The sequence below is a fragment of the Bos taurus genome, chromosome 2 (assembly GCF_002263795.3).
Source record: "Bos taurus isolate L1 Dominette 01449 registration number 42190680 breed Hereford chromosome 2, ARS-UCD2.0, whole genome shotgun sequence".
In the NCBI taxonomy this organism is placed as follows: Eukaryota; Metazoa; Chordata; class Mammalia; order Artiodactyla; family Bovidae; genus Bos; species Bos taurus.
In genome coordinates this window covers 4,398,643-4,411,746 of record NC_037329.1, presented here as the reverse complement: position 1 = coordinate 4,411,746, position 13,104 = coordinate 4,398,643, and the positions used below count along the sequence as shown (strand labels likewise).

The 13,104-nt window shown below is 41.4% G+C and overlaps 1 protein-coding gene across 2 annotated transcripts in view; it reads left to right on the top strand.

The window, feature by feature from the left end:
• Nucleotides 1-3,283: 3,283 nt before the first annotated feature.
• UGGT1 (UDP-glucose glycoprotein glucosyltransferase 1) overlaps nucleotides 3,284-13,104 on the top strand; it is a 110,992-nt gene continuing 101,171 nt past the window's right edge. For both annotated transcript variants that reach the window (XM_005202234.5, XM_002685231.6), the window contains exons 1-3: nucleotides 3,284-3,527; nucleotides 8,156-8,291; nucleotides 12,753-12,835. In XM_005202234.5, the coding sequence (XP_005202291.1) occupies nucleotides 3,470-3,527; nucleotides 8,156-8,291; nucleotides 12,753-12,835 (277 nt within the window). In that variant the 5' untranslated portion in view covers nucleotides 3,284-3,469. The remainder of the gene's footprint in view (nucleotides 3,528-8,155; nucleotides 8,292-12,752; nucleotides 12,836-13,104) is intronic.

The following is a 13,104-nucleotide window of genomic DNA, read 5'->3' as shown; positions in this document are numbered from 1 at the left end:
GATGAATGCAATTGTGCGGTAGTTTGAACGTTCTTCATTGCCTTTCTTTGGGATTGGAATGAAAACTAACTGACCTTTTCCAGTCCTGTGGCCACTGCTGAGTTTCCCAAATTTGCTGGCATACTGAGTCCAGCACTTTCACAGCATCATCTTTCAGGATTTGAAAGAGCTCAACTGGAATTCCATCACCTCCCCTAGCTTTGTTTGTAGTGATGCTTCCTAAGGCCCACTTGACTTTGCATTCCAGGATGTCTGGCTCTAGGTGAGTTATCACACCATCGTGATTATCTGGGTCATGAAGATCTTTTTTGTATAGTTCTTCTGTGTATTCCCACTACCTCTTCTTAATCTCGTCTGCTTCTGTTAGGTCCATACTATTTCTGTCCTTTATTGTGCCCATCTTTGCATGAAATGTTCCCTTGGTATCTCTAATTTTCTTGAAGAGATCTCTAGTCTTTCCCATTCTATTGTTTTCCTTTATTTCTTTGCATTGGTCACTGAGGAAGGCTTTGTTTTCTCATCTTGCTATTCTTTGGAACTCTGCATTCAAATAGGTATCTCTTTCCTTTTCTCCTTTGTCTTTCACTTCTCTTCTTTTCTCAGCTATTTGTTAGGACTTCTCAGACAATTATTTTGTCTTTTTGCATTTCTTTTTCTTAGGGATGGTCTTGATCACTGACTCCTGTACAATGTCACAAATCTCCATTCGTAGTTCTTCAGGCACTCTGTTTTTCAGATCTAATCCCTTGGATCTATTTGTCACTTCCACTGTATAGTCTTAAGGGATTTGAGTTAGGTCATACCTGAATGGTCTAGTTATTGTCCCTACTTTCTTCAATGTAAGTCTGAATTTGGCAATAGGAGTTCATGGTCTGAGCCACAGTCAGCTCCTGGTCTTGTTTTTGCTGACTGTATAGAGCTTCTCCATCTTTGGTTACAAAGAATATAATTAATCTGATTTTGACTATCTGGTGATCTCCATGTGTAGAGTTGTCTCTTGTGTTGTTGGAAGAGGGTGTTTGCTATGACCAGTGCATTCTCTTGGCAAAACTCTCTTAGCCTTTGCCCTGCTTCATTCTTTACTCCAAGGCCAAATTTGCCTGTTACTCCAGGTATGCCTTGACTTCCTACTTTCGTATTCCAGTCCCCTATAATGAAAAGGACATCTTTTTTTGGTTTAAGTTCTAGAAGGTATTGTAGGTGCTCATAGAACCGTTTTACTTCAGCTTCTTCAGTATTATTGATCGGGGCATAGACTTGGATTACTGTGATATTGAATGGTTTGCATTGGAAACAAACAGAGATCATTCTGTCATTTTTGAGATTGCATCCATGTACTGCATTTTGGACTCTTGTTGACTATGATGGCTCCTCCATTTCTTCTAAGGGATTCTTGCCCACAGTAGTAGATATAACGGTCATCTAAGTTAAATTCACCCATTCTAGTCCATTTTAGTTGCTGATTCCTAAAATGTCGATCTTCACTCTTGCCATCTCCTGTTTGACCACTTCCACTTTGGCTTGATTCATGGACCTAACATTTCAGGTTCCTATGCAATATTCCTCTTTACAGCATCAGACTTTACCTCCATCAGCAGTCACATCCACAACTGGGTGTTGTTTTTGCTTTGGCTCCATCTCTTCATTCTTTCTGGAGTTAGTTCTCCACTGATCTCTAGTAGCATATAGGGCACCTACCGACTTGGGGAGTTCATCTTTCAGTGTCCTATATTTTTGCCTTTTCATATTGTTCAGTTATAGTAGATGCTGATAAGATCAGTGTTTGCCAGGATTTCAGGGGAGAGGTGAATAGGTGAAGCACAGGGGATTATTAGAGGGATGAAACTATTTTGCGTGAAACTGTAATGATTATTATGTGCACATTTGTGAAAACACATAAGATAGTACAACAAGAGTGAACTGTGATGTAAACTATGTACTTTAGTAATAATGCATTTGTATTATTTCCACAAATAATACTAACAATCAGTTAGTTGTATGCTATAACTAAGCAAGTATTGGTGTTATTCATGCATCAATAGCAGACAACCAAGTTAAAACAGAGTGAAAAACTAACTCTGTATTGTGGTTAAACAATTCATTTTTAATTAAATTATCACTTGAAGTGACTTTAAAAGGCATACAAAACACACAATGGAAAACTTCTAACAAAATCTTTCTGAAGAAATATATTTTGAAACAATCATTTTCATTCCTTAAATTTTTTTGAAATTTAGTCTAGCAAGGAACAGAAAACCCAACAGTCAGCTACAGTTCTTAAGCACAGTACAGACATATAGGTATCAGACTAAGACAAGTGTTTTTTACTACTTGTTCTGCCACTCTCAAGGGACGGACTGTTTGCACCATATAACCATAAGTCAGTTAATATTTTACAGTTTTTATTTAGGTACTTACAAAAATATGTTTGGCTTTTTAGCTCACTTTATTAGTTACAATATATCGCCCAAAGACTTACTCATTTCTGGGTGGCTAAAATGACCTGCCCAGTGTCATAATTCTAAAAATATTTTACATAGTAATTTATATTTGCCAAAAAGTAATTCAAAGGACAAAGTAACCCTTGCAGATTAAGCTGCCACTTCCTATACAAAATAAGCAAAAACGTCTCATGAAATTAAAAAAAAAAATTCTTTTCTCTGCTCCCTGGAACGGAAGCTATCCAAGATAGTTTGAGATAAAGTCTAAGAAACTCAGAAACATTAAGTCGTTTGGTTCTTTACGGTGCAACAGTGCTTTTAACGGACGAGTTTAAGGAAGTGGATTCTATCCAGTCTCTTCATGTGGTAAAGCTTTTGTGTCTCAGTTGTCCCCTTGCTGCTGCTGCCGCTAAGTCTTTTCAGTCGTGTCCGACTCGGTGCGACCCCATAGACGGCAGCCCACCAGGCTCCCCCGTCCCTGGGATTCTCCAGGCAAGAACACTGGAGTGGGCTGCCATTTCCATCTCCAATGCATGAAAGTGAAAACTGCAAGTGAAGTCGCTCAGTCGTGTCCGACTCTTAGTGACCCCATGGACCGCAGCCTACCAGGCTCCTCCGTCCATGGGATTTTCCAGGCAAGAGCACTGGAGTGGGTTGCCATTGCCTTCTCCCAGTTCCCTTACATGTTCACACAACCTCAAAGAACAGCGCCTCCCAAACCAAACGGAACCTCCGGAAGCAAGGAGAGAGGCGGAACCTCTTCGGAAGTAAGATGGCAGTAGCGTGGCGCTCTGGGCGGCCCTGGCCACGACTCTGTAGCCGGAAGTCCTCCGGCGCTAGCCAGTAGGAAGCGGAAGTAAAGGGCGGTCGGCAGCTGGTCTCTCTTTTGCGAGGCCGGCTTGTGAGTAGAGCCGCGGGAAAGGCGCGTGTCGGCCGCTCACTGGCGCAGCTGCTGCCGCCTGCGCCGCTGTCCTGCCCCGCCCCGGCGTTGTCGCAGGTGCCGTCGCGGACAGAGCGCGGCCCCTGGCATGGGCTGGCAAGGGGATGAGAGCGGCGCGTGTGCTGCAGCTGCAAGACCAGTGACAGGTACCCCTGGGGTTGGAGTGGGGAGGTCTCGCCGGCGGAGAGAGGGTCTGGGGAGCGAGGCCACCGTGTGTCTCGGTCACCTTGATCTTCCAATTCTTTCCTCACTCAGTTTCCCCTCCTGTGTCTCAGCCCTTCCTCTCCGTTCGAGTCCCTTTAGAAGTCCTTCAGTGTTTTCTGGGCAAAGCCGGTTTCTGCGAGGTTGGCCGCGGACTGTCTTCATCGGTTTTGCGCCTTCATTGGAGAGCTTTGAAACCCGTGTGCCCAAGTGCAGACGGAGGTGGGGGACGTGTCCTAACACGAATTCAGACCAAGCTTGACCCCAAGGAGGTTGAGAGCCAGCGGTTTGCAGGACTCCTGTGGGAAAAAGATGGATCTTTTTATGGATTTCTGTTTTCCCTAAAATGAATTCGGGTGGTGAATTTTGTTTACCGTTTTCGTTTGTTTCAAGGATCTGTTGACTGGAAATTGGATGATCCGGTTTCACTTTTAGCCTGGGACCTGCCAGAAGAATAAGATCCGCGTACATCGCCAATGAGTTATGGGCGTGAGCTCTTCAGTGTTCCTTGGCCAGAATCTAGATTGTTTTGCATTTTTTGCCAGATTTGAAAACTAGCATAGTTTGTTCATTTGAAGTCTTGGGGTCTTATGCCTTACTGTGTGCTAACTATTTTGAAAACATTCATCATACACTTGGCCAGACAATTTTAGTGTGATATTTGAAGACGTTTTAAATAGCTATATGATAGCAACATAAAGGAAAAGGCAATGGCACCCCACTCCAGTACTCTTACCTGGAAAATCCCGTGGATTTTCCCTGGTAGGCTGTAGTCCATGGGGTCGCTGAGAGTGGGGCACGACTGAGCGACCTCTCTTTCACTTTTCACTTTCATGCATTGGACAGGGAAATGGCAACCCACTCCAGTGTTCTTGCCTGGAGAATCCCAGGGACGGGGGAGTCTGGTGGGCTGCCCTCTATGGGGTCGCAGAGTCGGACACGACTGAAGTTACTTAGCAGCAGCAGCAGCATAAAAGTTGGGTTGATTGTAGCTTTTCCGTTTGACTTGCTTTTGATATACTTAGCTGGAACTTATTTTTAATAAGGGAAATAAACATTGCTTTCTACAGTACTATAACTCCCTTCACAGTGTGTGTTCAACTTGAGGGGACTAGATTGAACTATGGAGAAAATTCTAGGTATAAATGTATATTAATTTAATTATTTCAGAAGTAAATTTATTTCTCAAGAAGGGTAACTTCCTAATATTTTTCCTTGCTATTGTCATATATGTTGAAACTCATCTATTAACCTGAACCCTTTAAGTGTTTTTTTGAGTTCATTAGCTATTTTCTTCAGTTTAAAAATGGAAAAAGTTGGTGATGACTTAGAACTTTATGCCTTTTCTATTTGTCAAAAGTGATAAACACTTGCCAGAATATAACTGATGAATACTTTAAATAAATGAGCAAGAGATAGTGTCTTTAATTTAAAGAAGCCAGGCCACACGTTAGATCTTATAGATGAATCATTTGGGCCTGGAACTTACTAAAGACTTTTTAATTTATGCATCATGCCATAAGCGTGATGCCTGTAATCATGCAGTGCCACACTGAAGATTCTGCCAACTGTTAGTTTGCAGACTATTCCTCTTAATAAGCAACCCTGAAGGACTACTAGGGTCAGAGTGATATGGGATCTCGGCAAATGAAGGTATCCTCAAATAAATGACCACTCAGAAAGGTTCTTATTTTGACTTCTGTGAACAGTCTTTTCCTCTGGTGTTACCTGTGGTATGAAGGATGTGGGGTTTGGGTATGGGAAAGCTGTTCATTAATGTATGGCTTTCCTCCCTTTTCCATCTCTAATGATGCTCTGCGGCACCCCAAGAACTCTCTCTGTGTCTTTAAAACAGGTCTAGGGGATCTCGGGGTGAGTCATGATGCGTAGTTTTCATTTTCACCCTTAAGTCCTAGGCTTTCTGAGCGCCTTTGCGTTTGGTGCCACATCCCTTTTTCTCCCAGTTCTTTTCATTCATCTGTTAATGAACAGAGTCTGTTTGTTTATGTTGAGGGCCTCCTGTGTTCCAGGCATTATGCTAGGCGTGTGATTGTGACAAACAAAACTCCCTGCTCTTGAGGAGCTCACATTCTGTTCCCAAAGTCAGTCCCAGTATGGACCTGTCAGGCTGGTTGCTTGATTGCACCCTTGGTTCCTTGGTTTCAAGGTGAAACTATACCTCTCTTGGCCATTTGGGACCCAAAGACTCTGCCCTAGAAATCCTTGAACTTGTCTTGGGTCTCGTAATAAAGCCGTATGCTCAGTCTAGGTCTGGACGTTAAGAACCCCTTCTTAAAGCCAGGGCAGAGAGCATGGTATTGTAGAACTTCTAAAAACAGGCATGTGTAGGTTCTAAGTATTGCTATTTATTAGGCAAGTTACTTAGCCTCTCTGAATTCCCATTTTCTTATTTTTAAAGTGGGGGTGATAGTGTTTCACCCATCATGCAGCGTATTTATGGACTCTCTGCCATTTGCCAGGCACTGCTGTTTACTGAGGTGAGCTGGGGAACGTGCTGTTTGCAGAGCTCTTGGCAGTGGCGCAGTCAGAGTGATCCCGCCTCTAGTAATTGCTCAGTAAATGTGGGTGTCTGCTCGGGTGAGTGGGGAGGAGCCTCCTCCTCACTCTCTGCATGCGGTCCATCTGGGAGTACTGTTAAGTGGCATCCAGTTTCTCATCTGGAATCATCACTGCTGGGGGTAACATGTCTAGGTCCCTGCAGGAAAAATTGTGAACACAGCTGGAGCATTATTACTGCTTGAACATAGTTCATATGCGCTGCCTCTGGTTTAGAAACTTACTGATTTTGGGGTAGGATTTTAAAAAATTTTTGTTGGCGCAGTGGTAAAGAACCTGCTTGCGCATGCAGGAGACACGGGTTCAGTCCCTGGGTTGCGAAGATCCCCTTGAGGAGGAAATGGCAACCTGCTCCAGTATTCTTGCCTGGAAAATTCCATGGACAGAGGAGCCTGGTGGGCTACAGTCCATGGGGTCACGGAGATGGACACAACTGAGCAGGCAGGCACTATGGCTGATCTACAATGTTGTGTTAGTCGTTGCTGTACAGCAAAGTGTTTTTCCCCCCCAGCCACAGAGGATATGTTTCCAAGGAATGTTTTTGGGGCCTTGTGATAGTGATGAGCTGTTATTCTATAGTTTAGAACATAGTTTCTAGCTTCTCTTCCTTATGACGTATTTTGCTAGAGCAGTTTAGCTTTCGTGTAGTACTTGGCACATGCTTGGCACAGTACAAAAAGTAACTTTCACTACAAAGTGACTTTTGTTACAAAGTGATTTCATGTTGCCTTCTCATTCTCCCCCATGGCAGTTACTGTTATTCTTATTTTAGAGAGTGGGAGACTAAAGGTAAGGGCGGAGGAGTTATTAGGTAACATGCTTGGGGTTAAACTGTTGGTAACTAGCAAACTCAGGAATTGATCATAGGTCTCTATTACTAACTGATGTTCTATCACGAGGAGCAGGTTTCTGAGGCTGCAGTCCATGAACCTCCAGGGGAGGGTGTCTGAGAGAGTTCTTAAGTGGTCTTAAATTGTATGTAACAGTTTGGGTCCTTGCTTGCCCCTCTGCAGGAAATGTCAATAACTTTTGCTACTTCGGGAGAGGAGCCTACATCATTTCCAGTTTCCTGTCCGTGCCCCCCACCCCTCCACCCCCCACACCCTCCCAAGCTAGGACTTACCTGCTAGCAGGTTTCATTGTCAGAGGTCTGGTTTGGTTAGTCCTAGTCTTCATTAATGTTGATTTTTAAAAAATATCTGTTTATAAAGAGGCTTCCCTAGTGGCTGAGGGTAAAGAATCCACCTATAATGCAGAAGACGGGGGTTTAATCCGTGGGTCAGGAAGATTCTCTGGAGAAGGAAATAGCAACCCACTTCAATATTCTTGCCTGGGAAATACTATGGATAGAGAGCCTGGCGGACTCCACGGGGTCGCAAGAGACAGACACAACTTAGCGATTGAACAACTACACATTTATAAATGGAACGTTCATATTAATTTTTTTGTTTCCCAAGAAGCCAACAGTATCTGAACTTCACACTCTTTTAAAAGCAACTTTTTGGGCTTCCCTGGTTGCTCAGTGGTGAAGAATTCACCTGCCATTGTAGAAGACATGGGTTTGATCCCTGGTCTGGAGGATCCCACGTGCCATGGAGCAACTTAGCTGGCGCACCACAGCTGTTGAGTCTGTGCTTTAGAGCCTGGGAACCACAGCCACAGAGCCCCCATGCTGCAACTGCTGAGGCCCACACACCCTCGAGCCCTTGTTCCACAGCAAGAGAAGCCTATGAAATGAGAGGCTAACATCTCTGTATGGTATAGGCACCCAGGAGATGAAGTGCAGCCTTTGTAGAAAAGAGTGTAATGAACGACACACCTTTAGTTGTGTGTCAGTAATCAACTAACATCTATCGACTATCTATAGATAGTATGTGCTGTTATATTTTGGAAACATTTTTATTTCTGTCACAATCATGTTCTTTTGTGTCTCTAAGTATTAAGATTCAGGTTTAAACATTGCCTTGTAGAAAAATCTTTTTTTTTCCCTTTCTAGGACTTTGCTGTAAAATGGGCCTTCTGACTGTGCTTACTGGACTATGGCTGTTTTCCTCGGTTAAGGCAGATTCAAAAGCCATTACGACCTCTCTTACAACAAAATGGTTTTCCACTCCGTTGTTATTAGAAGCCAGGTAAGAAGACATGTTTTTTCCTTTCACGTGTTTAATTGAAAATGTGGGCTCTGCCAGTGAATATTTGGGAGCTTTTAGGGAGTGGGATTCTCATTATGCATTTAGTAGGAGCCCCACTCACTGTGCACCGTGCTGAGTCCCTTCACAGATTATGCTGCAGGCTAGGACTGCACTGATGGCAGATCCTGAGGGACTTCTTTAGACAGGTATACTGAATTGGTTAAGTTATTATGGTGTCTTCCAGGAAGAGTGTAAATATGCTAATAAGGGAAGAGAGTGTTGTACTTAAAGGAAAATTTCTGTTTATTTGAACAGGGTGCTAAGGGGTGTTTAATACAAGAAAGAGAAGAGATCTTGTTGAGATGCAGATGGAGGACATACCCCTCCTGAGAACTCAGAAGGAGACAGACCCCAGATAAAAGAGTGCAGGGGGAAGCTGAGAAAGTGTCCACATTTTATCTGATGTTAGCTTCTCCAAAATCCGAATGCAGCCAAGTTGTTATCTCACAATTAAAATTGGTAGCATCTTTCACTCTTAGCATTTTCTAAAACAATGATGTGTCTTAAAATCGACAGTTGTCTTTGGGCAGCATTTCCTGAAACATACTGGACCCTAGTCTCCTACCCCATCTACCTCAGTACCATCTGGGGCTTCAAGAAACTCTGCAAGACTGGTTCTTGCCTGTTTGCCTTCTGCCCCATGCAGCCATTTCTACTTCTGCTGTGTTCCGGGGTCTTGGTGCAGAAAATGAGTTTCAAAGGCCTAGGCTTCGAAGGGATTTAGAGTGTAGTGAATATGCAGTAAGCCACACCAAGTTTCCCACTGTTACCTCTCAAACGAGAAGAGATTCTCTGGTCTGGGGATTATGGAAGAAAATGAAAGTTGAAGGAAACTTGACAACCCTTCAATGAACCGCAAGAAGGAGTTAGTAGACAGATTGTAGAAACCAGACGTGTGTTTTTAGGGGAAAAAAGAAAACATGCATCTCAATTTCTCAGTAAAGAAGATTGCCCAAACTTGGGGGGGAGGGGAATGTCTTAAAATTGATAAAGTAAAATATAGTCAATGATTTCTTGGAAGATTTTATAAACCAAATATACTTTTTAGTAAATGGTTGTTATATAAGTATAATCAGATACCTGTCTTTTAGTCAGTTTTTTTGTTTATAGAGGGAAGCTTATTTTTATTGTATCTCAAATAACATATAGCTAGGACCTATAGCGAATCTTTCTAAAGCATACACTTAGGTAGATGAACGATAAACATTTAGTAATTTCAGAATTTGATAGAGCTGGAAATTTGAACTGTTCATCAGTTAACTTTGTGGTCTATCTTTGTGACCTTCAACTTAGAATTTCATCTTCTCACATCTTTCCTTAATCTCTAGAAAGATGGGAGCAAAGTGTTTGTTGTGTTGATGGTGTACCTCCTAAGGAAGAGCCTCCTTTGTATTGAGGAGAGGCCGGTAGGAACATGGGACATGCGGGAGCTGGTCTTGACTTGCTGAGGAGCCTTCCAACTTTCTGCCGAACAGGCTTTCTGCCGTCACTTCTCCGTGCCTCCCTCTCCTCAGCAATTAAAGGGCAGCAGAAACAAACCCCAGGCCCTGACAAACCCCTGCCCGCCCTACCAGACCCCACTGCTTATATGTCATGGTGATGTTACAATAACTAGTTAGATAAATAGGCCAAGCCCCTTGTTAGATCTTGGGTGTTTGTAGCAGTGAAGTGTGCAGGCATGTGAGGTCCGCGACTGCCTGGGCTAGCACTCTTACAACTAACTGAATGTTTTTTTCTTCCTTTCTGCTCATCTTATTTTGGATGATTTGCCTGGTGTCAGTCTAAGTCACTGAGATTTACTACTACTTTACAAATAAGTTTGTGCAGCTGTCTGTAATAGATGTTTTAAGATATTCTGCTTAATATTCATAACTAGGTTACATCCCATTACTCTCACTTATACTAACAAACTTACTGGCGTTTGGATATTTTCTTAGAAGAGTCTTATGGCATATACTTATGGACTTTTGAGAAAGTATGCTCAAGTTGTCAGCCTTAATTGATCAATTTTTTTCAGTTCTTTGATCTCAGTGAAGTGAGTATTATAAACTATTTCTTTCACCCCAGTTTACCCATAACAAACATAGCCCCTTTTCATGATATCCTGGCCATTTGCCATTTGGGTTCACTATTTTAGTTTTCCTTTGTGGCTATTTACAGATAGTTTGCTAGGGTAAAGGGTTGGGTAGACAACTCAAAAACATGCTGTGCTTGTTTGAAACCACTCCATATTCACCTCAGAGCTGGCTGAGGCCACCATCCTTCCCTCCCGCATCCACGGCAGACACTGATGGTGGGTCACAGCACGTCTGTGGTGGGAGGCTGAAGGGTCAGATACTTCTCCACACATCGAGGCATGCAGTTAACACAGACATTTTGCTTTCTTTGCTTCTGGCCCTTAGGGACTGAAAATATTCCCATGTGTATTCTTAGATTGGAACTGATGCTAATGAAGGGTTTGTAGCTTCTGTTTGTCCATCAATACTTAATTGAAGTAGAGCCCTGAATATGTTTTGCGCAGCTATAGTTACTAACAAAAACGTTGTATAAATAAAGTTCTGTTATTAAAATTGAAGCAATCATTTATTGAATGCATAAATATTACAATGGCCTGAGAATGCAGCTTGAAAGATTTGAGTGATAGAGACTGGAATGTAAATTCCAGATTTTTCTTTTACTACCTCTATGCCCTTAAGAAAGTTAATATATTTATAAATGGAGAAAATGTTCTATATGATATGCTCTCTCTCTGCCTGTCGCCCAGTTTTAGCAACTGTCAGCTCAAGTCCAATAGCCGTCACTGTCACCACCCTCCTGCCTTCTCCCACTAAGACATTGTAAAGCAAGTCACAGACACCGTAGAATTTCATCTGTGAAACTTGATTTTTTACTCAGTGGAATAGATATCAGAAGCTAAAAAACAATTTAGAGCAAAAAGCAAACAAATTGAAGCACACTGTAAGCAAATGGCAGCATTCCTTTTAATAGTGTCTTGTACTGTTCTTATCTTCCATGGCTTAGTTCAGTGGATCTGGTAATTAATTTTCTTGAGACTGTTTGACACTTAGACATTGTAAGACTTATTTATACATTGGGGTGAGAAAGAATGGATGTTTATGTTTTCCTGTAATTATATGAAAATTATATATTTATGTGCATATGGCCTTTGAAGGAGGGTCTTAGCTTAAGTGAACCCTTGTCTCAGAACTAATGTGTATTACTTTTCCCCCTTCTGCTCACTTATCTTGTGAATGCTGCTTTAATTCATGAATTTAGCATTTATTTACACATCATAATCTGTCTTAATACCTGTAAGACATTAATAGACTGTAAGCTATTATAAGATGTGTGTGATGTCTGTGTCAGTTGCTCGAAAGCCTAGAAAAATGCCACACTCAAGGAGGCACTAAATAATTTAATACATGATTATAATGGGTATTTTCAGAAACCTATTTTTAGAGAAGCTGTGCATTACCAGGAAATGTTTCTTATTTTTCCCATATTTCTGTGTCTAGCTGTGGAGTAGAGTGAGAGTTGTACACCCCAGTGTTGACAAGTAATGGGAAAGTCTTCCTTTGGCTAGGTAAGCTGAGATCCAGATCTGTAGTTTGCTCTAAGACAGGGAAAGACCACCACTACATTGGTATGGCTTGGAGGAGAAGATAACCGATTTACATGAATCATCAATGAGTACCTGCTGCTGCTTCTCGGGATTTTAAAGGCCCTGAATGAAGGGAAGTGTAGAATAACCTTTATTTTATTTTAGGTCGGTAGAGTAAAGTCAAGGAAAAAATTAAGATGGCATTAAGTTCTGAGACCTGATTTTATTAAATCAGTGCTAACTTTAAAATTTGATGGCCTTTAAAGTTTGGATTTATGGATGTAAAAAGATTACAGCATGCTGCCTTCAGTCTCCTAGAGATGTTTCTAGGATTCATGTTTTCCTCAGGAGAACCTTAGGCGAAACATGTTGTTTTGTTCTTTGTAAGTCTTTCAGAAAATGAGTGAGCAGAACTAGTACTAGAATTAGAAATTCCTAATTCTGCTTCTACTACTGACAGCATTTTCACAAATGAGATTTCATAACCTTTCTTTATATTGGGACTTCTCTGTTGTTACAACATTTCTATTATTCTAGGCTTCTTAAGGAATACCTATGAAGTTATTAAGTGAATAAACTATGAAGCTAATTATTAATAGCTAATTAGTAAGATGTGCCTAAATTAGAAAATATTTTATTGAAATATATTACATATATTCATATATAATATATATTATCACAACTAAGCTTTGGACATTTGGAAACTTAAAGCTTATTTTTACTCTCCTTAGTAATATAACTTATATTGGAAGATTTTTATTAAGTTGTTTTATTTCTGATATTTCCCCCTTTTCTCTCAGTGAGTTTTTAGCAGAAGACAGTCAAGAGAAATTTTGGGATTTTGTAGAAGCCAGTCAAAATATCGGATCATCAGATCATCACGGTAAAATAGAAGCAGATGCTTCTTTGACTTTGGTGTCTGGGAATGTATTAGAAATTTGGTCTCTTTCAGAGTATGGTGGCATGGCAATTAATGAAAAACATTTTTATCTTTAGTGAGTAGAATTGTCATGGCAGCCAGCAGAGCCAACACAAACTAGTAATTATTTTTGAAAAAGTTTACAACTTTGGCAATAAGAATTGCCTTTGATTCCCACCCCCCCGCTTTGTGTTTTGTTCTTTTATGTTCTTTTATTGAAAGTGCTATGTGAA